Genomic DNA, 23882 nt, shown 5'->3' with positions numbered 1-23882 from the left:
CCCGGGAGGTTTCCCCGGTCCCAGCGCGCCGCCCGTTCCTGCCGTGCCCCGAGCTGGCAGCCCCGCCGCGGGAGCCGCTCGGACCCTCGGGGAGCCGGGCGGATCTCGGCCGCGCCGCCGCCGGCCGTCTCAACCCCCGCGCTCCGGCCGCCGCCGGCGGGGACGGGTCGGTGTCTGCCGCCGCTGTCCCGCTGCAGGTAAACACAGCCCAGAAACAGCGACGCACCGGGACGGGCTGGCTGGGGCGGCAGAGGGAGCCGGGGGAGCCCCGGCCGGGGGGTGCCCTGTACCGGCCTCCCGGCACGAACACATTTACCGTGGGCAGCAGCGGTACAGCCAGCAGCGCCCCGGTGGCGAGCCCAGCCCAGCTCCGGCTCCCACAGAGCTGCCTCCCTCGGGTCCCAGGCTGCGCGGCCGTCGCGGGCTGCAGCTCCCCGTGGGTGTGGGCACAGGAGCGAGGCACACGCTGGGGCCTGCGGCTGTCCTGCCATTGCCACGAGGACTGGAGCCACAGCTGCCCCCCTGGAGATGGCCCGGCACCCCTCCAGGTCAGGAGGGAGGCTTTGGGGGAGGACGGGCTGTCCCCAGTCCCACCGGCTGCGGGCAGAGGGGTGCCCCGGGGGAGCCCCTGCAGGCAGCTGCGGGGCCCTGGTAGACGGCAGGGTGGGAGCAGGGGCAGGCGGCACAGCCACAGGCTGCTGCGAGCCCCGCGCTCTCTGACGCGCAGGAGATGAGTAGTGCCCTCGCACTGCAGCTGTGGGCGCTGTGCTCGCGGCTGTGTCTGGCACATGCTGTCCTGCCTGCCAGGGTGACTGCTGCAGTTCAGCTGCCACAAGGGATATGGAGAGAGGGAATGTGCACATGGGAGCGCAGGGCTGGGACAGCTGCCGGGACCACAGCCCAGCTGTGCTGCTGACCACCATGGGGCTGAGCAGGGCTCCGTGCTGCTGGGGGGCCACGGGCCTCCATTGCTGTCCTGCTCCTTGCTGGCCCTTTGCATGGCACAGAGCAGCACCCATCAGCCCCAGGAGCAGTGATGCAGGATGTGGGGGGTGAGGAAGCACAGCCTGGCAGGGCAGCTCCCAGCTACTTGTGAGGAGAGGGCCCAGCTCCCTGAGCATTCACCTGCCCATGGCCTCTGCTGGCTGGGCATAAGCCCAGAGTGCTGATGCCAGATAGCATCATTAGGCCTTGTTAAGGTGACGAGCTTTCACTGCTCTGCTGTGCCAGTCTGCCGGAGCCCAATTAGTGTCACATCCAGGAGGCAGCTCCTGCAGGGGTGACGGGCGCCCTTGGCACAGCCCTGCCCTGGAGCTGCTGTCCAGCTGAGACTGGGCACAGCTCGGCTGTGGAGCCTGTCCCTCTGCAGCTCCCTCTAAACACAGGGCCAGGGGTGCTGGGCACAGAGTGGGGTGAGGACCCCCTTGGCATAGCGCCAGGGGCCAAGCCTTGCTACCCTCTCAGCTCTGGGGCTCAGCTCCCAGCCATGAAAAGGGGGTGCAGCATCTCTCCCCTCCTAAGAGGACAGCAGGCCCTGTGCCACCTTCACTCTTTATTATACATCAAGGTCTCAGATATTCCAGTTCTTTGATTCCTTGGGGCCAGCACACACAGAGGTGCCATAGCAGAGGGGCTGGTGCTCACAGCCTCCACACACTGGGCAGTGGGGGGTGAGGAGTGGGGGTCTGCTCAGCCCCAAGGTGAGAGAGGCTGCAGAGTGGTGGTGGGGGATGCCCCCACGCAGACCAGATGCAGTGTGGGGCAGGTGCACTGTGGTAAGCGAGTACTGGGTCCCCAAGCAGGCATTAGCAGGCCCTGTTCCCCACCATCATTGGTATGAGGCACGATCCCTGAAGAGCCCAGCAACCAGCGGTGCTGAGGAGTTTTGGCCAAGCAGAAGCAGAGGGTGGGAGGCCAGGAGCAGGGCAGGAGGTCTAAGCTGCACTGGGGTTGGGAGGAGCACGAGGGCTAAAGGCAGAGGGAGGACAGTGCCTCACACACACTGCCTCAAGCCCCAGCCCCACGGGCTCTGTGACAGAGCCAGGCATCTGATCTCCCTACTCCCTGAGACAGCACAGTCCTGCTTCTGGGGCACATCAGGGACAAGGCTGAGGGGGGGGCAAGGACACAACTCAGAGCCAGTAGAGAAGTGGGAAGACAGAACCCCCCCCACACACAAAATCCCCCAGAAGCAGTAATGCAGAGGTGGAGATGCTGAGAATGGGGGTGAGAGGAGGGGGTGAGTTTGCAATGCGGGGTTGGCCACAGGTGCTGGCAAGGCACAGGAGTAGAGTTGAGAGGAGGGGGAATGGCACTGGCCCCAGAGAGCAGAGAGGGGTTCTGGGATCTTGGGGGTGACCCACATGCTCACCCCCCTGGGGCAAGGCAGGGTCCAGTCCCCCACACTCAGGTGGTCACTTTGATCCCAAAATATTTGCGCAGCTGCTCCAGGAAGAGAAAAGTGAGAACAGTCTGAGGAACAAGCCGGACAGCAGCAGGAACGAAGCCCTGGAAGGGGACAGCAAGAAGGGAAAGAGTCAGTGTGTGCCTGCCACTGATTGTGCCAGCAGCCCCACCCTGGAAGCAGCACGAGTGGGCCGCCGTGGGTCACACGGGCTGGGCTGTGGAGCAGGCACTGTCACACCATGGCACCACGGTGCACCCAGGGTTCAGCACCATGTGCCAACCCCTCTGGCACCTGCACTGCTGTTTGGGAGCTTGACGGGTGCAACGGGGCCACAGCTGTGGTGCCTGGGCCCAGGCTGAGCCCCACTGAGGCCAGGGCTTGCAACACCTCGGGGCCAAGCCTGGGCCGGGCACACAAAGGCCTGATGCAGGAAGCAGCTGGGCTGCCACAGCAGAGCCTGGAGGGCTCCGTGCCCCAGGACTGTTCTGGACCACAACCTCTGCACCCAGCTCAGCCCAGCCTGCCCAACCCCTGCACCCCCAGCCAGCTACCTTGTAGAAGGCAAGTGGTCCGAGCTTGGCAGTTTCCATGGCACAGTGGACGACACCCTGGAGTGAGAGTGTGAGAGATGAGGTGGGAGGGGCTGGGAGGCAGGAGCTGGCACACAGAGATGGGAGGACAGGCAGCAGCAAGGTGGGCGACTCACCTGGTACTCCCCATGGGAGTTCATGAGGCGGGTCTTGAGCACATCCAGAGGCTGGCACAGGAATGTGGCACACAGGCCCTGCAGAGAGTCAGCCCAGTCAGGAGACCTCCATGCCAGCACCTGCTGTGGTCACTGGAGAGACTCGGAGCCACACTGGGACCTCAGGCCGGGAGCTTCCTGGTGCCATGTGCTGAGCCAAGCCCAGAGCAGCAGCTCTGGCAGCCCCAGCCTGGTGTTCTGACCCTGGCTGCAGGCAAACCCAGCCCCAGGGCTGCCCCCGGACCCCCGCCCTACTCACAGCGATGAAGCTGGACAGGAAGTGAGTGAAGACATTGTCTGACAGCAATCCAGTTGCGAGAACCAGCTGCTTGGCCTGGTCATAACAGGAAAGCTGCAGAGACACAGTGAATCAGCGACATGCTCCCCGTTCCTTGCCACACCAGGGACCATCCTAGTCCCTATCCCCATCACCTAGTGCCCAGCAGAGCTGTCCTACCTGTCCAACAGTAACAAGGGCCCCACGGGCCGATGCCACTGATGCTCCTGAGAAGAGTTTCTTCAGGCCCTCTGTGGACAGACAGATTTGGATCAGCACAGCTCTCTGCCTTCACTCAGACTCCATTACCCTGGGAGTCTCCTTCCATGCCCAGTCTGTGTCCTCAACTCCTCACACAGCCCTGCTTGAAGCACACCATAGCAAACAAGCTGAAGGAGTAGGGAGTCCTTCAAAACACCACGACCTCCTCTGCTCTCTTCCACCTGCTCCACCCTCCTGTGCTGTTCTGTTGCAGCTCCCAGCAGGTCACCCTTTCCCACCAAGTATGTGCAGGCTGCCAGGCCCTGCCAGACCTTGCCCAGCCCCTGCCTCAGCCAGACAATGAGGAGATGCCAAACTCTGCGCTCCCCCAGACACCCCCAGCCCCAAGGGCATCCCCCGGCCCCTCTCCCTGCCCCGGCTGAGTGAACTTCCAGGGTGCCCTAACCCGGCACCTGCTCGGACACCGGAGCAGGCTCACCCACACGGCTGGCACAGCCTCACCTTCCCGGAGGACACGGTACATGCCATCCAGGGCATGGGAATAACTGGAAGGAGCGAGAGGGGAAGGGGTCAGGGCCCGAGGCTCACCAGCACGGCGGCAGCCCCGCCGCTCCCCCGGGCACCGGCGGCTCCCGGGGCGGCTCCCGGTGCTCCCGGTGCCCCCGGTGCGGTGCTCGGGCCCGCCGCCGGTGCGGTGCTGCCCCCCCGCGGCCGCTCCCGGCCTCCCGCCCCTCTGCGCCCCGAGCCCTGGCCCCTCACTCACTTGCGCCGCTGAGCCGGCGGCTGCTTCATGTCGTTCTGCATCCTGGAAGGCAGAGCACCGCAGGTGAGGGGGCAGCCGGTACCCCACTGACCCCCGCAGCACCGGGGACCCCAGCACAGGGCAGCGGAATTGTCCTGCCCGTTTACAGAGGGCCAAGAAAGTTGCCTTCAGTCCCACTCCCCCTGAGGGTCACACACGTCTCTGGGTGCTGTCACCAAAAGGCAGAACAGCTCTGGCCATCCTGGGCACAGAGCTCCTGGCCCACTGAGCAGGGGGCAGGCTGGCCAGGAGAGATGTCAGAACCCCAGCACTAGCCAGCACTCCAAATGCCGTCATGCACGGGTCAAAAGCCCCGGCTGTGCAGACAGAACTGACCTGACGTTCACCATGTCTGCCGGGGTTCCCACAAATCCGCCAGTGGAACCTGTGGCCAAAGAAGAGTTGGGTCAGGGGCTTGCTTATCCATCCCGAGGGAGCCAGGGCCAAGGGCCCCACTGCCTGGCTCACCTCCTACTGCAGCCAAGAGCACTTTCTGGTAGAAGGGGGGAGGCCCCTGGTTGCCCAAGCGGTTCTTTGCGGTCTCATAGATGCCAAAGCGAGTCAAGGAATATGTCATCTGGATGAGGGGGAAATGAGCGGCTGTGTCCTGGCACAGGGCAGCTGGTCAGCGGCAGCAGGTGCTGCAGGAGCTCCAGCCCTCACCTGCCGGCACAGCGAGGCGCTGAGCCCGTTGTAGAGGGCCAGGAAGCCGTCAGTGCGGATCACGTGCATCGCCATCCCCGTCATCCGCATCTTCACCTCCTGCTGCGTCTGCAGGTGCACCTGGGGCAGAGTGCAGCGTGTCAGCCCACGCCGGGGTTGGGCAGGGAGACAAGGCACTGAACAGGTGTGGATCGGAGCGTGTGTCAGGTTAGCAGCACTTGCACAGGAGCCAACAGCAAGAGCTACGGACACCCCGCACCAGACTGGCCCCGCCTGGCAGGAGAGGTGGAGGCAGTGAGGCAGAGAGGAGTGGCCAGGCACCTGCAGCACCTCCCAGGCCCTGCCCTTGACAGCCGGCCCCAAGGTGAAGGGTGGCGCCTGCTCTTCTGGCCACCTCAGGGTGGAAGGTGTGCGTGTGTGCACCCAACAGGACGAGAGTGAGCAAGTGCCCTCTGTGGAGCTGCTCAAGGGGATGCAGCTGGGCTGGTGAAATCACAGCCATGCAATGCAGCAGGCCCCCGAGAGCCACTTTCCCTCCTCCTCAGTGCAGGAATCACACAGGCAGGAAGAGAACCCCACAGCTGGCCAGGCACTCCCCTTCCTGCCTGCAGCAGCCCAAGGCTTCCCACCATCACCAGGGGCAACGGCAGCAGGCACAGAAGCTGGCTGGGACAGAGGAGCTGTGTGGGCTGATGCTGGAGCATGCTCTGAGCACTGCGGAGGCCACATGTGGGTCAAAGGGCCCTAGGAGATAAGGAGAGCAAAGGGCTGCTGACAGGGGATCAGGCCACTACAGAAGCTGTGGCACAGCTGGGTCGTGTGACACTCTGCAGGATGTTGGGAACAGCCAGTGTCTCCCATATGGGGCAGCAGCAAGGGTACAGGGGCCTGCTTGCAATCCCCACAGGTGGATTTTGGACAGCAGGGACCAGAGCCTGTGGCTGTTCACAGGCTGGGGCAGCTGAAGAGGGCAGGAAGGGCAGAGTTATGTAGGGACATGGTCCACTGCCTGCAGTACCAGGTCTGCAGGAAGGGCAGGCAGCCATGGGACGGGCTGGCCAGGCTGTGGTCACTGCTGGTTGCTGCAGGGCCAGCAGCCCATGGGTAGACAGCAGCTGCACAGAGTGGGCCTAAGGGCACAAGCACTCTGCAGGTGGGCTGGCCAGGGCCTCTCACTGGGACCAAAGTCCAGAGGTACAATGAAGTGCCCTTCGTCCCCTCCCCTGCCAGAGCCTGACGCCCCTTGTGCCTCCCCAGGCCTGGCACCAGCCTCTGCTGCGGGGGAACACATGGCCAAAGGCAGGTCTGTATTCAATAATCAGAATGATTATTGATCTGGCAAAAACAGCTGGCTAGGTTGTGCTGCTCACACCTACAGGAATGCAGGGACTGCTCATCCACACAGGACAGCATGGGGATGCAGCCCAAGCATCTCAGCCATCACGCTGGCTCAGAGACAGACCTAGAGGCAGGTGCCAGACTAATTCCCTTTCTTAGCGCCTTGCCAGGCACCCCACACAAGCTCCCACGGGCTGGCAGCCACCTCCACTGGGCAGACAGGGCCAGCTGGGCAAGGCAACAGGCCGAGCACTGGGGAGGTGGCAATGCCCTGCCAGGGCTGGCTCCTCTGCTGGGCCTGTGCCTGGGACATCTTCCTCTCTCCGTGGGGTGGGAAGGGGCTGTGTGTCCCAGCCTCACCCACAGGCACGGCCCTGGGAAGGACAAGCCCTGTCCTGGGCTGCCTCTTCCCTCCCCCTCCGCAGCCTGCTCCGCTGCCAGGCTCGTCGCCACTTGGCTGGCGCACAAGGCTCTGGGCAGCGCTGGCATTTGCCCCATCCGTGGGTGCTGGCAGCACAGGGCTGCGCGCGGCGCCCTTTGTGCAGGAGCAGGCATGCCAGGTCATCTGCGGCGCCTAGGTGACATCTTGGCCGGAGGGCTCAGAGCCCAGTGGGCCAGTGTCCAACACTGCCGGCCCCAGAGTCACTGCCTTATCCAGGCAGGCCTGCCCAAGGCACCCTCCACAGCTCCTAGAGCTGGCACCCGAGCTCTCTGGACCCCTCAGCCACACATCTACCCATGCCCCTGTGCAGGGTCTTTGTGACCCCTCAGCCATGCCCCCGCATAGCCACGAATCGGCTCCTCAGAACTGACCCCCAGCAGCTGTTTCCTCAGTCCTCTACAGCTGTTCTCCAGCTCCCTCCGTTGCTCTGGGACCCTCACAGCCATTCCCTATCCCATCACAACCACTCCAGAACCCTCAGGCCTGCTTCCCAGAACCCCAGAGCAGCTCCCCATCCCCTCAAAGTTGCTCCAGGACCCTCACAGCCCTCTCCCCTCCTCTGGCAGCCGTTCCCCAGTACCTCAGAGCCAGTCCTTCAGCTGCTCTGGGATCCTCAGAGCAGCTCCTCATCCTCTCACAGTCACTCCAGGACTCTCACAGCCACTCCGAGTCCCGTCCCCCTAGCAAAAGCCATTCCCCATTCCCCATCCCCCCAGAGCTCCTCTGGGACCCTCACAGCCGCACCCCCACAGCCAGGTCCCGCAGCCGCTCCGGGACCCTCAGAGCCGCTCCCCGTCCCGCCCCGGCCGCTCCTCCCGCTGCAGCCCCGTCCCCCTCGGCCGGTCCCGCAGCCGCTCCGGGACCCTCGGAGTGCCTCCCCATCCCTTTACAGCCACTTCCAGTCCCCCAGAGCCACTCCAGGACCCTCGGACCTACTCCCCGCTCATCGCAGACTCTCCAGAACCCCTACAGCCAGTCCCAGCACCCCCAACCTCCTCCCCATCCCCTCACACCCCGTCCGGGACCCTCACAACAGACACCTGCCCCCACAACCGCCCCCCAGCACTACCTGCCCCCACAACCGCCCCCCAAGCCCTCACCGCCACCGGCCCCCGTAACCGTCCGCTCACACCCACCGGCCCCCGTAACCGCCTCCCCATCCCCTCACGGCACCGCAATCACTCCCAGCTTCTCACAGTCCCCCTCCATCCCCCGGGACGGCCGCCCCACGCCCCAGGGCCGCCCCTCGGCGTGTCCCCGCTTCACCTTCAGCAGATCCAAGGGGTGCGTGCAGCAGGCGGCCCCGGACGACGCGAGGCCGCCGAAGTACCAGCGCGAAACGCGCTGCTCCGCCATGGGCGCCGCTTCTGCCACAAACCACGCCCTCACCGGGGCACGGCCACGCCCCCTCCCGTTAAGCCACGCCCCCTCCCGGTACCGGAAGGGGGTGGGGCCGGCCCGGGGCTCGCATCTCCGAGCCTGCGGCCAGCGCGGCAAGCACGGCCTCCGGAACCCCCGCTCCTACCCTACACACATCCCCATTTCCAGCCCGCGGCAGGCTCTTCCCGTTAATAATAAAGGGATTCATTCATGGGAGGTGAAGCCATCAGCCGAAGACAGAGGGAAGCGGTGCGGGAGCACAGGTACACACGGCAGCGCTACCAGCGTGCACGCACTGAGCGCAGGGACAATCGCAGCTCCAGAACACACCTTCCCACCCCGCACGCCTCTCCACAACCTGTGGAAGTGTGTTCTTCTCGTTAATAACTAAAAGAGGTGAGACATCAGCAAAAGGCAGAGTAAGGAGGTGGGTGATGCGCTGGTACAAACATCCAGTAACTGAAGGGAGCCTACAAGAAAGATGGAGAGAGACTTTTTACAAGAGCGTGTAGTGACAGGACAAGGGGAAACTGCTTCAAACTCAGAATTGGTTTAGATTAAACATTAGGAAGAAATTTTTGTCTGTGAGGGCGGTGAGGCCCTGGCACAGGCTGCCGTGAAGAGAAGCTGTGACTGCCCATCCCTGGGAGTGTTCAAGGCCAGGCTGCACGGGGCTTGGAGCAACCTCGCCTGGGGGAAGGAGCTCCTGCCCATAGCAAGGGGCTGGAACGAAATGATCTTTCAAGGTCACTTCCACCCTAAACCACTCTGATTCCATGAAACGGGGAGCACGGGGATAATCGGCACTTGAGAAAGATGAATCATTTTACAGGTTTTTTTGGGTATTTATAAGTAGAGTTCATGGTGATGGCAGGAGGTAGCAGCTCTGCCAAACCATACAGCATTCTTTGGGAGAGTGCTCCCACTGTGCCACGTGCACTCGGAAAGGTCCGGAGCCCGCCTGGGCAGCAGCTGCAGCACCAGTCTCCCCGTGGTGACACTACTCCAGAACAACAGTCCCTCCTGCTGCCTCTAGCGCTGCTTTGATCTTCTCTGCTTCCTCCTTGGAGGCGTTCGCCTTGATCTCCTGCGGAAGGGACTCCACCAGCTTCTTTGCCTGTGAGAGGGACAAAGTACAGGGCTTGTAAACAGGCTTTCACTAACTGGATTATTGGATTTAGAGCCATGATCCTGACCTCTGCTTAAGCCAACTGTGGAAACTCACTGACCAGCACAAACCCCGAGACTTGCACTTGGAAGTACAGCACGTCCCACCAGAAGGCAGCTAACCCTGAGCACAAGCAAGGACACATCTGCTGGGAAACCTCCTCCTTAAGTTCTCCCACCAGGTCCTGGTGCTGGGCTGGCTCTGCTCACTGACGATGTTTTGGTTCACATACTTGTGCCAGCAGGGGGGGACGCCAGTGCAGAGTGTGGACACAGCTGCACTGCCTAAAACAGAGCTCCAGCACAGACTACTTGACAACACAGTATTTTGACATTTTAGGGACTTTTAAAGCAAAACTACTGGTACTAAACAGCATTGCAATGCTTAAGACAAGCTGAAAAACTGTTTGGCTAATTTAAAGAATTTACTGCAGTGCTGCTATTGAGAAGGAAGTGAGCCCAGGAGGACAAGCCTCTGTTGCTCTCACATGCAGCAGTTCTCTGCCCCAGCACTGGGGGGGTTTAGCACCCAGCGGACTGGCAGAAAGGTTTTGTCCTTTTGATTCCTGCTGGGTTCAATGCCTATGTATCTGTGGTGGAAGAAAAACGCTTTTTTTGCTGGGGTTGGAAGGCACAGATGTGTGAGCAGTGGGGCAGGAATGCCTTTGCTCACCAGGACAGGATTTGGACTGCACTGAGCACAGGCAATACAACACAGGTTATTAATTTCTGAACTCTGCTCAGGAAGGTGTGACTCCATCCTAAAGCAGCCCTGGTCAAGGGAAGCAGCTGTTTCTGGTGTTCAGTGGGAAGAAGAGCAGAGCCAAGCCAGGTGGGACCCATGCAGCAGCAGCAATGGGGCAGAGGCAGCAGGCTCCCAGTCCAGCTACAGCCCAGGGCTGGTGGTGACAGGGTAAGCATCTGCTGGGCAGCTCCCCATGAGCTTCCTGAGGTGCAGCCAGCCTTGGTGCTCTGTGTGCACCTGTCTCATCACACAGCTCCTGCCACAGCACTGATGTTTGGGTGCCACCTGTCCCCAAGGTAATAACTGTATGTGCATCCCTCTACGCCACCAGCAGCCCTACAGGCCATGGGCAGATCCACCTGCAAACCTCGTAAAAACATCCTTACTGGATGGCAGTAAAATTTACAATAAAAGGGCTTTGGCTCCACCTTGAACAGAGTCTCTGCAGGTAGAACCTCCACAGCTGTTTGTGTTGTGTGTTTGTGCTTCACCCGACATGCCAGGCCTGGGTACATCCCACCTGAGTTTAGCTGCAGTAACTGGCACTGCAAACAGCTCATCCAGCAGGTGCCACATGCAAAGCCAAGCTCACTTAGCATCAGCTCTCCAGTTAATTATCTGCTGATCAGGTCCCTCACAGAGTTTGGTATTTTCATGTTTGCTCGGGACCAATAATAGATGAACAACTTCCAGAGGAACCACACTGACAGTCAGGAAATTATCCCCACGAGACAGCCAAACTTGTACCTGTGCCACTGACTTCTCTACTGGCTTTGCAATGCAGCCATGAGAATTGGGGGGCAGAAGATTATCTGCAAACGCTTCTGCTCTCCTGGGCTACAGCAGGAGCAGACATTGCAATGCTCAACACTGCAGCTGGAATACTGGGAAGTGCTACTTTTGACCCCAAGATATGAAAGCATCACCCTGGAGATGTGCAGCACATTACATGCTTCAGCAGTAGCAGCTTCATCACCCAGCATGCTGAGCCCACATCCAAGGTCAAGGGCCTGAGCTCAGACACTGCCCAGGGCTGAGGCCTGTCTCCTCCAAGGAAAGAAGCAGCACCACCTATAAAATGAAGGGCCCTGAAAACAGCTGGAAGCTTGGATTGCAAGATGTGCGAGTTACAGAGACTCATTTAACTTCAGAAATACATTTGCTTTGGGAAAGGCAAGCCAAACAGAGCAGCAGCAAGGGATGCTGGCTACTCCTCAGCTCTGCAAGAAAGCTCATGCACAGCAGCTCTCGGGTTTAGAGAAGTTGAGGCTGGCACGGACATCTCTGAGCCTCCTCCTTCATCCCCCTGCTTCTGACAATGGAAAATGCCAGATGAAGGTGCAACCAAATCCTGCTCCCCACGTCTCTGCACTGAGAAGCACACAGGCAGGCTGTGCTTCTGAATGCATAAATCCAGGCTCCCCTTTAAACAGAGAGCTGAGGCTGCTGGAGCTGGGGCAAAACACCAGAGCCTGGCGCAGCAGCTCCTCACCTGCACGAGGTTCACTCCAGGCACGAAGTTCTTCACCTCCTTGATCAGCTTCACCTTGTCAGCAGCCTTCAGCTCCGTCAGCCGCACGGTGAAATGAGTTTTCTCCTTCTTGAGCGGGACCACCTCCTCCTCCTCCTGGAAGCAGCCGGAGCGCGGTGAAGCCCCGTGGCCGAGCCCGCCCCCGCGGCCCCCGCGGCCCCGCTCCCGCCCCTCCCGGTACCTGCGGAGCCGCCTGGGCGGGCAGCAGGGAGGCGGCGGCCGCCGCGGGCATCACCCCCACGTCCGGGATCTTCAGCGTCTCCTGCGGGAAGAGCAGCGGCACCGGCGGCCGGTCAGGCGGCGCACGCGGCCGGGCCGGGTCAGGCCGGGGTGAGCCGGGCCGAGCCGGGCCGAGCCAGGCCCCGCACCCACCTTGAGCAGCGCGTTGAGATCGGCCACCTCCAGCAGCGTCAGCCCCGCGATGTCCCGCACCAGCTGCCGCACCTTGGGCGAGTACTCCTTGGCGGCCGTGTCCAGCGGCGCCCCGGCCAGCGCCTCCGAGCGCCGCGCGGGGCCGGTGCCGAGCGCCCGCAGCCCGGCGGCGGCGGGCAGCATGGCGGCCCGAGGACACCGAGACTCCGCTCCGCCCGCGCTCCCGGCGCGCCCCGCGCCGGCCCCGGCCCCGGCGGACAGCCAACGGCGACACCGCGGCAGCGCAGCGGTGCGCCATGGGAGATGTAGGCCACACCGGGCCGACCGGAAAGCGAAATCAATCGTGGTAAATCTATTTATCGTTTCTAAACAGGAGTAGAAAAAATTTAATGTCTGAAGGAACAGAAATTGCTTCCTCTCTGGAATGTTTGGAAGGAGAACTGGTTATATTTCTACACTACATAGCATGGTTAACAGTAAAATTGAAGCATAATGAAGGCAAATTAAAAGAAACAAAAATAAAGTCTGAAAGCCTTGTCATTTTACCTTTTTGACTTTCACTAACTGCAGTAATACATTCTAATGCTGCATAAAGCTTAATAATTTAGGACTATGCATCTACAGCATAGAAACATTCTAGACACTGTAAGAAGGGAATTTACGTGGCCAAAGCTCAATCTGAGCTGAAGCTGGCCCTACTGCGGCTGGAGTGTGCCGGGATCTGCCCCCGCAGCCGCTGCCACCCCTGGCAAACACCTGCCCCGTTCGCGGGGGATGCCCAGCCCAGCACAGGAGCCCGCAGTTTGTTCCAACACTTTATTGTCACCGATAGCGCTCGGTCTCCGCCGGGACAGGGACAGGCCTGGTCAGCGAAGCGCCGGAGCCGCGAGGGCGCTGCAGGGAGCAGGGCACAGCAGGGATGGGGCACAGCTGGCACCGGGACCGGGCAGGAGCGCTGCGCCCTCGGGGCCCCTTGCCACGAGCCCCGGGACAACGACAGGGGCAGGCCGAGCTCCCGCCCGGCCCCGGGGCCGCCAGCTGCCGGGGTGAGTGGGTAGGTGGGTGAGCCGGGGCTGCTGCCCCGAGCTACAGGGCGTGGGGGGCTGCACCCCTGCCCCTTGGTCCCCAAAGCTGGCAGTAGGAGCCTCTGGCCCCACCGCCCCTGGGGCACAGAGCCGGGGGGCAGGACGAGTAGTCGAAGTACAGAGTGATTTCGGATGAAGAGTAGTGTTACACTGGAGCCCTGTGCCCGCCCGCGATCAGTCAAACGAGATGAGCTGGGCCTCCCCGCTGCCCGGGGGCTGCTGCCCAGGGGCAGGCGCTGCTGGGGGCTGCTGCTGGGGGGGCCCCCCAGCTGGGGCCACCTGCAGTAGAGGAAACAGCTTTGTTAGTGTGTGGCTTCGTTAGCATACGAGCCCCACTGGGTCCTGAGCCCCTGGGCTGGTGGCACTCACCTGTTGGTAGAGGGGCTGCTGCCCGGGCAGGTAGGACTGCTGGGCTGGCAGGCTGCTCAGAGCTGTGTCCTGGCCTGGCAGGGCAGACATAAGACCCTATGGGAACGAGGGGGTGGGCGTCAGAGGGGCTGGGGTACATGCAGCACCCACAGGGCACTGGTGGGTGACTGCCTCCATGGGCTGAGCCCAGCCATGCCTTGTGCCCCTACACCCACACTGGAGTGCTCACCTGCATGCTGTAGGGCTGGTAGCCCATGGAGACAGACTGGCTGCCCATGTAGCCCATGGTGCCTGACTGGGGTGCCTGGGAGATGGCTGGGATGCTCTGTGACTGTGAGGCTGCAGTCTGTGGGGAGAGGCTGGTCAGAGGTGGCACAGACAGCAATGGCTCACTTCTCCAGACAAGGCCCTTGAGCCCAGAACTAGATCTAACTCCAGCCCACTTCCACAGTCAGCACAGCAGACCTGGAACCAACCAGTCCATCCTCTGTCCTGCTCAGAGATCTCATTGTTGAGTTTAGGTACGTTGCCTAGCCCCACAGAACGCCCCAGCCCTTGTCCCAGTTGGCTGCAGGCTGCACTGCCTCACTTGCCTGGTAGCCCTGTGTGGGTGTGGGCTGGTAGGATGAATATGCAGGGGTGGTGGTGGGCACTGCCGGCCCCTGCTGAGGCCCCTGCCCACTGCTGGCGCCCGGCTGGTACATGTAGGCATTCACCATGCTGGGATCTGGGTGCAGAGAGCAGAGGTTGGAGCAACTGCCTTGGGCTCTCCCCTACCCCCAGAAGCTGAGCTGCTGACGTACCAGTGCCAGGCATGGCAGCGTAGGGCCCAGCTCCCCCTTGTGCAGCCTGGTTCATGTACACGCTGTGCATGGGAGAGCCCTCCACAGAGCCAGCTGGGCTGAAGGTGCCAGGAAAGCTGGTGGGCCCAGAGGGCTGGTAGATCACCCCACTGGCTGCAGGCATGGCCTGGAGCTGGTGGGAGAAGGAAAGCCAGCTTAAAGCCGCAGTCCCTGGAACGTGGCAGAGGGAGCCTACCCCAGCAGCTGTACCTGAGCGTAAGGCAGTGAGAAAGCTGGCATCTGGGCTCTCATCTGGATGGTCTGCTTCTGCTGCTCCAGGCGCAGCTGCCTCTCCTTCTCCTGCTCCTGTAGTCGCTGGATGGCCAGCTGACGCTGCATCTCCAGGTACTCCTGTGGCAACAGGGCTGTGGTGGCTGGGAGCCACCACACCACACAGCCCCTCCTACCAGGGCAGCCAGCCCCGAGCTCGGCCTGCAGTACCCCGGACATGCTTCCCTGCCTCACCTGCTTCTTCTGCCTCATGATCTCCAGCTTCTGTGCCAGCTGGATCTGGCGCTGCCGCTCTGCCTCCTCTGCGGCACGGCGCAGCTTCTCCTGGTGCTCCTCCCGCAGCGCGTTCAGAGCCCCACGCGCGTCCCGGATCTGGGCCAGTTTGTCCTGCAGGCCCTCATAGTACACTGGGGAGGGAAGGGACAGCCTCAGGAACACGGGGACAGAGCACTGGGACTGCACAGCAGCTTCTCTCCAGTGAGACTGCGCCACGGGAATGCTGAGTCCTGGCAGTGTGGAAGCCCCGGCTGCCGCCCACCCACGCCCAGGGCCAGCAGCTCCCCCGGCTCCCACGCACGCCTGCGCTCATCCAGCTGGTTCAGCAGCTCCAGCAGCTGTGGGTGCATGTTGTTGATGGACTGGAAGAGGGACAACACGGCAGAGTCGTTGGTGATGCTGCGGCCTCGCATGTGGTTGCTCTTCATGCGGTTGACGAAGGTGGTGACCGCGTTCTGCAGTGCCTTCAGGAACTGCTCATGGTTCTCCTCGGACTCACCATTTTGGTACTGCTGCTGGAAGAAAGGATGGGGCAGCCAGTCAGCTGTGACCTCCCAGTGCAAGAGCCAGCAGCTGGCCTGCAGAGCCCAAGAGTCAGGTGCTTCTTGCCCCTCAGTGGGTGCCAGACCCAGGCCCAGGCCCCCTCTTACCTCAACCACTCCAAGAGGGGCAGGGTGGGCTTCCCCAGGCTGCACAGCTGGCTCTGTCAGGGACAGGGGTGCTGACGGTGTGGGGCTCTTGCGAACCTCCTCCTGTTTCTTCTCCCAGTAGTTGCGGTTCAGGTACCGAGCCAGCTGCCAGGAAGACAAGGAAGATGAGCATCGCTGCCTCGCAGGAGCAAGTCTGTGCTGCAGACTAGCAGGGCCAGGATTCTTACCTCTGGGTCAATGTCCTCGGCCAAGGGAGCAGAGGAATTCTGGAAAGAGACAAATGGAGAAATGCAGTTCAGCAAAACCAGAGATCCCCAGGTCCCACACAGGTATTCAGCTTGGAGCTGGCCACATATGACCACCAGTGCTGAGCCTCAAAGGGGACACAAGCTGGGAGGCAGTGGAGGCACCCAAGTCCTGGCTGAGAACACACCTTCTTGCGCAGAACACAGTGAACGAGCAAGGGGTTGAATGGAGCAAACGTTTTCCCTCAGTATGGGGATTAAATTGGACACAATCAGGGCAGGAAGTGGCCTGTGGCCAGCCACTTCACGTGCCATGGACATACCACAGGTGGGGAGTAGAGTGTGCTGACTGGGGGAGCCGAGGATGTGACAGGAGTGGGCTCAGCCTTAGGGTACATGGAGTAGGTTGTTTTCTGCCTCTGCAAAAGAGAAAATTGCCAACTCAGAGAGAGTTCAGGCTTCTCCAAACCAACCCAAACACAGTCTGTGCCTGGCTCTGCTTTCACCCTCTCATTCCACAGGCTTTCAGCCTTGCTCACACCAGGACACATCCAGAGATCTGTTATGGCTCAGCACAGCTGAGCTGAAGAGCAACAATCCCTCCCGGACCGCAGCAGTGAACAAACCATTCTCTCCTTCTCCTCAGCCTCTGACTGAGACAAGGCAATAGCCAGCTGGAGCTCCTCTTCCTCTTGCAGAGCTGTCTCATCACGCTTTGGAGGAAGCTAGAAGTGGAAACATAAGGAGGTGGTCAGTAATGGCATCAAGAAATGCATCAGGAACACCAGATCATCTGTGGGGCAGCTGCTCACCTGGGACTGCTGAGAAAGGGGGCTGGTCAGGTACTCAGGGGGCAGTTCAGAGGTGGCAGCAGCTTTACCCTCAGTTTTCCTGTAGTGACAAGTGATAGTATGGACTGAATGCTCCCCTCTCTGCACCAGAGCCCAGCTCTGCACCATGTTCCAGCAGCAAACCCCACTCCCAGGAAGGAAGAGGGCCCAGCCCAGCCTGGGAAGCCCCTGTTGTGCACTGCAGGGAGCTAGCTCCACACCATGCTTCCCCCCTCAAAGTCCCAGATGTCACAGGCAAAGAAACCCACAACGAAGAGTACTGACTTGTTGAGATGCTCATAGCAGGGCTCACAGACTCTCACTTCCTTCTCAATCCCAAACTTGGGGATGGTGGAATACTTGGAGGAGCATTTTCCACAGAAGATCTGCCCACAAGCTCGGCAGTGGTGCTGTGAAGGACAGGAGACGTGAGTGTGGCGGCAAGACATTCCTTCTCCTTTAGCCAACATCAATCAGACACTCATTTCCCTGCCAGCAGCCAGGAAACATGGTCTGTCCCAGCACACTTCACACAGCAAGTCCTGCAAGTCCCAAGGGCTGTGCAGAGCAAGGAGCCCAGGAGCAGCACCCACCTTGCGCGTCACAACACCAAACTGCACTCGGCACCTGTGACACTCCTCTGCATCCACCCAGTCTGGAGCCTGTAGGGGTCAAGGGAAATGGAGTAAGGAGGGAGGAGTGTGTTGGCACTGGACCTTTCAGGAGCTCTGATGGCTAACAGGGCTCTCATGTCTTGTGGGGGAGACTGGGGGCATCTGCAGCTCAATGGGAAATATTAATCCCCAGTAATCTCCTCTCATGTTCCTTTGAGACTGTGATGTTTTTCCAGTCAGTACAAGATTTACTAGGAAACTGTCTGCACAGCAATCACTTCAGCCATGCCCTGCTGCCACGTCCAGCCTGCCAAGCTGCTGCAAGGCCAGTGAGCAGGCGGAATGATGGGCCTGACTCTCTGTCCTGGCCAGCTCTCCCAGCCAGGTCTCCAATCCACACAAAACAGAGGAATGTGAGATCTGCAGGTTTGCTGAAGGGAATGGGAAAGCAGGTCTGTCTCACAGTGCCAGCTGCTCCCCCCACCACAGAGCTCACCCTCTCTGCAGCGAACATGGCGTCGCTCTCCTTGAACTCCGGGAAGACGTGCCCTGCAGGAGAAATGTTGTGAGAGGAATCCTCTGGCACAGGGAGGCCGTGTGCCTGCAAGCTCATGCCACAGGTGCCAGCTCAGCACCTCCCTCTGACACACCTGAAGCAGGCTCCCTTCAGCCATGGTCTGAGGAAATCCCCAATTGTTTCCCTTACATATCCACAAGGGACATCGCAGGCCTCTGGATAAGGCTTTTTATTTCTCAGTACTTTGATGTGAGGGGCATACAAAGCCCACTGGATGGGCAGGCAGGGCTGTGAGTTTCAGCTCTTCAAGGGCTAGAGCTTGGCAACACCAGCTCAGGATGCTGGACTGACTCTCCAAGCTTGTGCCACTGCCAGCAGAGTTTCTGGTGCACAGAAGGAAGCAGAGGCAGCAGCGTGTCCCTGCCCTTGAAGTGGACACTGCTGTGCTGGGACAGAAGGGAAAATGTCACACCAGCAGTGTCAGCAAGTGGGACTGTGGACCCATCCTGGGAGTAGGAACAAAAGCCTTGAGGAAGGAACTGCCCTACAGCAAATCCCTCCCAGAGGACACAATGACTTGCTGCCAGTCTCCCCAAGAACAGTTGCAGCTCCTGCTTTTCAGGTCTCCCTGCCAGCCCTGAAGGCTGGGCTGGAGGCCTGGAGCAAGGCTGCCCTGCTCATGTCTGCAGCAGGGTTCAGTCACCCTGAAGGGTTCATTGGGTATTGGGAACCAAGGAAGAGCTCCGTGCTGCAAGTCCAGATTTTGCTCACATCAGGCACAGAACTGCCAAAGCTCCTGCAGAGCAGAGCTGCCTCACCAGATGTCCCCTCACCTGTGGGCACAGTCCTCACCTTCAACCTTCATTATCTGGTAGGTGTCCTGCACCACCTTGTACTTGGGCTCGTTGCGGAAGGCGTGAGCCCAGGCCTGGATGAGGTACAGGATCTTACTGCGGACACTTGTCTCTACTTGCCTCTGCACAGAACGGGAGGAGAAAAAACACCTGAGAAAATGTCCCTGAAATGTGTGAACCACCTAAAGAGAAGGCAGCAATACCACTCAGGAAAGAGAGACTTCAGAGTACTCAGGAGAGGTAAGAGCTCTCAGAAACCTGCAGCAAGGACCATGCACAGCCCAAACAGACCCCTTCAGCTGCCCCACTGCCCCCTCCAGCACAAACAGCACAATGTCCTTTGAGCAGCACAGAGCAACTGAACAGAGCTGTGCCTTGATGCTTAGAGTAAGTGCCCAGCAGCTCTGTCCAGCCCCTCAGCAGAGGCACCCATCCCACACTCAGGCCTCCGTGGGAGCCCCAGCTGCCCAGGACAGCGCAGCCCACCTTGCCTGCCCCTGACAGCGCTGGGGGGTGCCTGCAGGGTGCCAGCACCTCCACTCCAGCAGTATTCAAAGCCATCTCAGGATGTGACAAAGTGAGGACAGCTGGGACAGTTGCCCTTTGGAGGCAGGGCAACTGCATCACACTTCAGGGAACTGGAGAAAAGTTGGCAAGCCTGTTCTGACCTCAGCCAGCCTCAGAGCTGCCGTGTCATCAGCTGCCCAAGTGATCACATCCACGTGACTGGCTGTTCCAGAAACCCCAGGAAGCACAGCAGCACTGTCAAGCTCTGATTTTAGCCAAAACCTCGGCCCACACAGCATCACTTACTGACAATTCCTGGAGCTCCAACTTCTAGAACATTTGGTATTCCATACATGTCACAGCCCTGGACCTCATCAGAACTTGGACTGTTTTACCAGCATTGGGTGTTCACAAGCAGAAAAGTTCCAAGTGTGGGAGGAGAATGGGGCAGTTGTGAAAGTCCTGAGGCAGGCAAAGACTGAGAGAAACACAAAATCCCTGGATCTGATTTGACCTCCTCAGCTCTTGGAGCAGCTGTGCTACCACAGCTGGCTGTCATGCTATGGCAGTGTTCCTGCCTCAGGAGGAGATCCTGCAGGGAGACTGAGTCAGCCCTAACAGGAAGGTGACAGGAGAGACACCCTGCTTGGTGTGCGAGGTGACAGGACTCACACAGCTCATCCTCCAAGGATCTGGGTCACCTGTTTGTTTGTTTATTTCTGGTGGAAGACAGAAGTATGATGCTAACGAGCTCATGTCTGGGCATTGCTGCTCTGAGCTGGGAGCTGGAGACGGGAGTTCTCATTTCCACTTCACTAATGGAATTCTCCAGTCCAAGGACACATGAAGCTCCAGCAAGCATCAGACTGGTGATAGCTTGTTGCAACAACTCATCAGTGCCAGCAGCCATGGTCATATCCTGCAGAGCTCCTGAACAACTCATGGCCAATGACACAGCCGTGACACAGAGGCAGCTCCAGCTGGTTTTTCCTTTGTTGCTTTACCTGCCTATGTGCCTCACACTGTTCCATGAGAGGAACAGTGCCCAGGTCCTTGGTACAGGTGCCAGGCCATCACCTGTTTTTCTTTACTGTCCCAACCCAAGTGCTGCATCCAGGAGCATTTACCATGGAATGGCTGGGGCCCCCTCAGCAATTCCTGCCATTTCACAGCACAGACAAACCGCTGCCCCCACCACATCTCCTCTTCCCAGAAAACCTCCTTCACTGCCTACACTCTCCCTTTCACACCACACAATAATTTGCTCTTTTCTGAAGTGCATTTCCAATTTCCCTTCTGCTCCTTATCCAAAGAGAACAAAAGAGAGGACACATATGTTTGTTCCTGCTGCTCCTGCTTTTCCACAGGAAAAAAAATGTCAGTACAATAAATCTATTTACCTTGAGTATTTCCTTCAGCTCCTCCATGGTCTGTTTATTGGCCACCTCATCATGGACTGTTTGGCCACAGTTTTTAACCACTGACTCCATGACCTGCAAGGGCCAAGACCACATCAGCCCACAGCTTCCTGCCTCCCCTGCAACTTGTGGGGGTCCCAGCACAGATTGCAGGCTGAACACGGGGCAGTACTTAAGCAGAGGGGTGTGTTGGGGTCATGCCAATCCACTCCCTGCACTGGGAGCCAGCTGTCCTTCACCTCCCTGGGGGGCTGGGGGCCTTCTCCTCTGTGGAAACCAACCCCGGGGAGGGCAGCCCAAGTCTCAGCTTCGCCTGTTCCAAAGCCAAGATGGAACTAAAGCATGAAGGCCCTGGCCTGATCACCCCAAAACCTCAGTGCCAGAGTCAGGGAGAGGCTGGCTCCCTGCTGGGCTGCAGGGAGCTGTTCAGCCTGAAGGCAGGTAGTGGGAAGCTCCCAGCCAGGTGCCGTTACCTCCAGCGCGTACAGGGCCACGTGGGGATTCTTGTCATTCACCTTCTTCTTGATGGCGTTGACAGCGTACTTCGCTCTGGACAGGGGAAGAGGGGACATACTCTCAGGGGACCAAGAATCTGAGGGGAGATCCCACCTGCTGCTGACAGCCCACCAATCCCTACCCTGGCACGAAGGACACAGCTAGCTCAGGGGTACATGATTCACTGAGTGAAACTGGGAGGGAATAAGCACACTCAAGCTTGAGTTTCCCTAGGGATTTCAGGGCAGGGGTAATCTGCAGGCTCTGGGATGCACACCAGCACATCAGGGTGTGCTGTACAGCTCCTCTGATGCTCTTATGGAAGGGTATAACGAGATTACAGGTCCGAGACCCTCCAAGGGTCTTTCCTTCCCTGCACAGACAGCAGAGCTGTGCCCACAGCACGTCCAAAGCCCCGGCAGCACTCACTGCGTGTCTCCCTGACGGATCATGTCGCAGATCTGCAGGATGGATTCCCAGTCCGTCTCCAGCAGGAGCTGGCTCGTGGCCTTATCTGCAATGAGCAAAGCCACGGTGCGGCCGTGAGCCGCGCTGCTGCCCGCGGCTCCGCTCCGCCGCCGGCGGGCCCGGGAGCGCCCCGGGCGTGGCGCTGCCGGGGCGCGGGGAAGAACCCCGGACTGCACCCGGGAAGCACCAACCCTCCCGCTTCAGACATCCCGGGCGCTCGGTGCCCCCGCCCCGCCGCTGCCGCTCCTCCGGGACGGCACCGGGCTGCGGCACCGCCACCCGACCCGGCCCAGCCGCGCCGTGCTCTGGGCGGCCCGCTCCGTCCCCCGCCCCGCCGCGGCCCTTCCGCTTCCGCCTTCCGCCGGGGCGGCGCCGCTTCCGCGGGGCGGCTCCGCCATGGCCGCGGGCCGCTCCCCGCCCACCTTCCTGCTGCTGGGGGCGGCGGGCGGCGGCAAGAGCCTGCTGGTGCGGCGGCTGCGCCATATCCGTGGGCACGGGGCACCGGGGAGGGCCGGCGGGGAGGGGCGGGGGCCGGGGCCGGGCGGACCGCACCGCGCCGCCGGCCCGTTCCCGGAGCCGCCGTGTCCTTAACGCGAGGCACAGCTGAGCGCCGAGGAGCCCGCGGAGTTAGGCGAGCCCCCGGCCACGCTGCCCACGGTAGGTGCGGCCCGGCGGGGCCGGGCGGGCGCGGGGCACGGCCGCAGCCCGCGCTGCCGGTGCCCGTGCCCGTCCCGCAGGTGGGCACCAACCTGACGGACCTGCGGCTGCCGCGGAGGGTGACCGTGCGGGAGCTGGGCGGCTGCATGGGCCCCATCTGGCCCAGCTACTACAGCGAGTGCAGCGCTCTCCTGGTGAGCAGCACCGAGAGCCCGTCCCGGGCCGCCCTCCCGAGGGACGGGCGCGGCCAGAGGGGCTCGCGGGGCACGAGTCGTTCGGTCCGCCCGGGTTCGCCCCGTGGTGGGACTTCCCTCCTCCGTGCCCTGCTCGGGCCCAGCCCGGCCCGGGGTTGATGCCGGCACACCCGCACCCTGCTTTCCCTTCTTCCCTGCAGTTCGTGGTGGATGCCTCCAACCCCAGCCAGGTCTCCTCGTCCTGCATGCAGCTGCTCTCAGTCCTCTCTGCAGCGCCGCTCGCCTCTGTGCCCGTCCTGGTGCTCTTCAACAAGATGTGAGGAGGGGGTCACCCGAAGGGTGGGGTGGCTGGGAGCAGCAGCTGTGCTCTGCTGCACCTCCCAGGCTGCAGGAGACCCCTGCGCCGGGCAGGGAGCCGTCGTGCTTGGCTGCTGCCTGAGCTCCCCTGTCCCCGTTGCAGTGACCTGCCCTGCTACATGTCCCTGGTGGAGATGAAGTCGCTGTTCCGCATGCAGGACATCGTGTCCTGTGCTACGCAGCCCATCACGCTGCTGGAGACCAGCGCCCGCGATGGCACCGGCCTGGCCGATGTCCTGCAGTGGCTTCGGAGCGCCCTCAAGGACCCCTGCTGATCCCAGCCCCGCAGCCCAGGACCATCCTGCCACAGGAGGAGGTGGTGAAGAGGCAGCTGCCCTGCCTGGAACTGGGAGCAGAGCCCAGGCAGTGCCTTGGGTTGTTGATGGACTGGATCCCTGTGGGACTTGACAGTAAAACTCCCACCACACTCTCCAGGCTGGTGGCTGCCGTGTGCTTGGAGGGAAATCCTGGGCTTTTAGGGAAGAGATAAGCAGAAGCCACAGAGGCCAGATCATGCTGGCAGCTCCAGGCACAGGAGGGGTTCCTGCAGTGGGGTTGGAGGCTGCAGCAGCACCTGAGCTGAGCTAAGCACAGCTAAGCTCCAGGAGTTCCATGTCCCTCTTGTCCTGAGGAGCCCAGAACTGGACACAGCACTCCAGCTGCAGCCTCAGCAGGGCTGAGTAGAGGGGCAGGATCACCTCCCTTGACCTGTGAGCAATGCTTTTCCTAATGCACGCCAGGAAGAGCTGGGGCTGTACAGAGAACCTGCCCTGTGCCCACGCTATCAGCACTGTCTGTCTGTGCTGGTAACACCCTGTGCCCTCACTGGTGGCCCAGCCCAGCTGGGCAAGCAGCTGCCTCAGCTGGCAGCCCTGGTGCCAAGTCACAGGGGACTGGTGGCTGCCCATGCCTGGCACATGCCACAGCACACCCTGCCCTGGGCCTGTCAGCACTGAGGCACCGGGGTAGCTCCATCCCAGGGCTTGCCAACAGCATGACATGTCAGGGAGTGGCTCCTGGTGCTGGGGGCTGCAGCTATTGCACTGTGATGGTGAGTGGCAAGGGGAGTGGCAGTGGCCTTCCCTCCAGCAGTGTGGGCTGAACTGGGCTCTGCCCCAGGCAGTCCCGTGGGAAAGCAGGCAGTGCCAAGGAGCCTGAGCACACCCTGACACTGCTGCCGAG

The 23882-nt window shown here is 61.0% G+C and overlaps 4 protein-coding genes across 4 annotated transcripts; 1 reads left to right on the top strand and 3 right to left on the bottom strand.

The window, feature by feature from the left end:
* Positions 1-1533: 1533 nt before the first annotated feature.
* SLC25A10 (solute carrier family 25 member 10) lies at positions 1534-8252 on the bottom strand. The gene is made up of 11 exons (XM_039715830.1): positions 8163-8252; positions 5117-5236; positions 4922-5030; positions 4790-4838; positions 4415-4456; positions 4153-4196; positions 3610-3680; positions 3412-3504; positions 3114-3191; positions 2959-3015; positions 1534-2508 (listed from the first exon to the last, which is right to left on the bottom strand). The coding sequence occupies exons 1-11, from the start codon at positions 8250-8252 to the stop codon at positions 2407-2409; spliced, it is 855 nt and encodes a 284-aa protein (XP_039571764.1). The 3' UTR covers positions 1534-2406.
* An 845-nt stretch (positions 8253-9097) lies between these two features.
* Positions 9098-12521, bottom strand: MRPL12 (mitochondrial ribosomal protein L12). The gene is made up of 4 exons (XM_039715831.1): positions 12092-12521; positions 11901-11981; positions 11681-11815; positions 9098-9393 (listed from the first exon to the last, which is right to left on the bottom strand). The coding sequence occupies exons 1-4, from the start codon at positions 12272-12274 to the stop codon at positions 9277-9279; spliced, it is 516 nt and encodes a 171-aa protein (XP_039571765.1). The 5' UTR covers positions 12275-12521; the 3' UTR covers positions 9098-9276.
* Positions 12522-12892: 371 nt separating this feature from the next.
* HGS (hepatocyte growth factor-regulated tyrosine kinase substrate) lies at positions 12893-21890 on the bottom strand. The gene is made up of 21 exons (XM_039716220.1): positions 21753-21890; positions 21454-21662; positions 21003-21078; positions 20512-20604; positions 18603-18726; positions 17730-17782; positions 17213-17281; positions 16905-17029; positions 16602-16680; positions 16416-16514; positions 16113-16208; positions 15772-15810; positions 15545-15688; positions 15196-15409; positions 14853-15025; positions 14598-14738; positions 14349-14520; positions 14139-14272; positions 13775-13891; positions 13546-13641; positions 12893-13455 (listed from the first exon to the last, which is right to left on the bottom strand). Exons 1-21 carry the CDS (start codon positions 21888-21890, stop codon positions 13351-13353), a joined length of 2496 nt encoding a protein of 831 aa, XP_039572154.1. The 3' UTR covers positions 12893-13350.
* Positions 21851-23134, top strand: ARL16 (ADP ribosylation factor like GTPase 16). The gene is made up of 5 exons (XM_039715963.1): positions 21851-21973; positions 22094-22149; positions 22230-22343; positions 22544-22659; positions 22804-23134. Exons 1-5 carry the CDS (start codon positions 21889-21891, stop codon positions 22973-22975), a joined length of 543 nt encoding a protein of 180 aa, XP_039571897.1. The 5' UTR covers positions 21851-21888; the 3' UTR covers positions 22976-23134.
* Positions 23135-23882: the final 748 nt, after the last annotated feature.

Source organism: Passer montanus, unplaced genomic scaffold, assembly GCF_014805655.1.
Source record: "Passer montanus isolate IOZ18808 unplaced genomic scaffold, ASM1480565v1 scaffold35, whole genome shotgun sequence".
NCBI classification, from domain to species: Eukaryota; Metazoa; Chordata; class Aves; order Passeriformes; family Passeridae; genus Passer; species Passer montanus.
This window is presented reverse-complemented; position numbering and strand designations above follow the sequence as displayed.

Excerpts from the sequence above, each read along its gene's own strand:
- ARL16 (XM_039715963.1), top strand. The coding sequence starts at position 21,889 with ATGGCCGCGGGCCGCTCCCCGCCCACCTTCCTGCTGCTGGGGGCGGCG. Across the intron at positions 21,974-22,093 it reads GCTGGTGCGGCGGCTGCGCC|AGCTGAGCGCCGAGGAGCCC; the intron begins ATATCCGTGGGC and ends AACGCGAGGCAC. Across the intron at positions 22,150-22,229 it reads CCCCGGCCACGCTGCCCACG|GTGGGCACCAACCTGACGGA; the intron begins GTAGGTGCGGCC and ends CCCGTCCCGCAG.
- MRPL12 (XM_039715831.1), bottom strand. The coding sequence starts at position 12,274 with ATGCTGCCCGCCGCCGCCGGGCTGCGGGCGCTCGGCACCGGCCCCGCG. Across the intron at positions 11,982-12,091 it reads ATCTCAACGCGCTGCTCAAG|GAGACGCTGAAGATCCCGGA; the intron begins GTGGGTGCGGGG and ends CTCTTCCCGCAG. Across the intron at positions 11,816-11,900 it reads CCGCCCAGGCGGCTCCGCAG|GAGGAGGAGGAGGTGGTCCC; the intron begins GTACCGGGAGGG and ends GGCTGCTTCCAG.
- HGS (XM_039716220.1), bottom strand. The coding sequence starts at position 21,890 with ATGGCGGAGCCGCCCCGCGGAAGCGGCGCCGCCCCGGCGGAAGGCGGA. Across the intron at positions 18,727-20,511 it reads AGCTGAAGGAAATACTCAAG|AGGCAAGTAGAGACAAGTGT; the intron begins GTAAATAGATTT and ends CGTTCTGTGCAG. Across the intron at positions 14,273-14,348 it reads CGCTGCCATGCCTGGCACTG|ATCCCAGCATGGTGAATGCC; the intron begins GTACGTCAGCAG and ends CTCTGCACCCAG.
- SLC25A10 (XM_039715830.1), bottom strand. The coding sequence starts at position 8,252 with ATGGCGGAGCAGCGCGTTTCGCGCTGGTACTTCGGCGGCCTCGCGTCG. Across the intron at positions 4,197-4,414 it reads CCGCCGGCTCAGCGGCGCAA|TTATTCCCATGCCCTGGATG; the intron begins GTGAGTGAGGGG and ends CGCTCCTTCCAG. Across the intron at positions 3,016-3,113 it reads ACTCCCATGGGGAGTACCAG|GGTGTCGTCCACTGTGCCAT; the intron begins GTGAGTCGCCCA and ends CTCTCACTCCAG.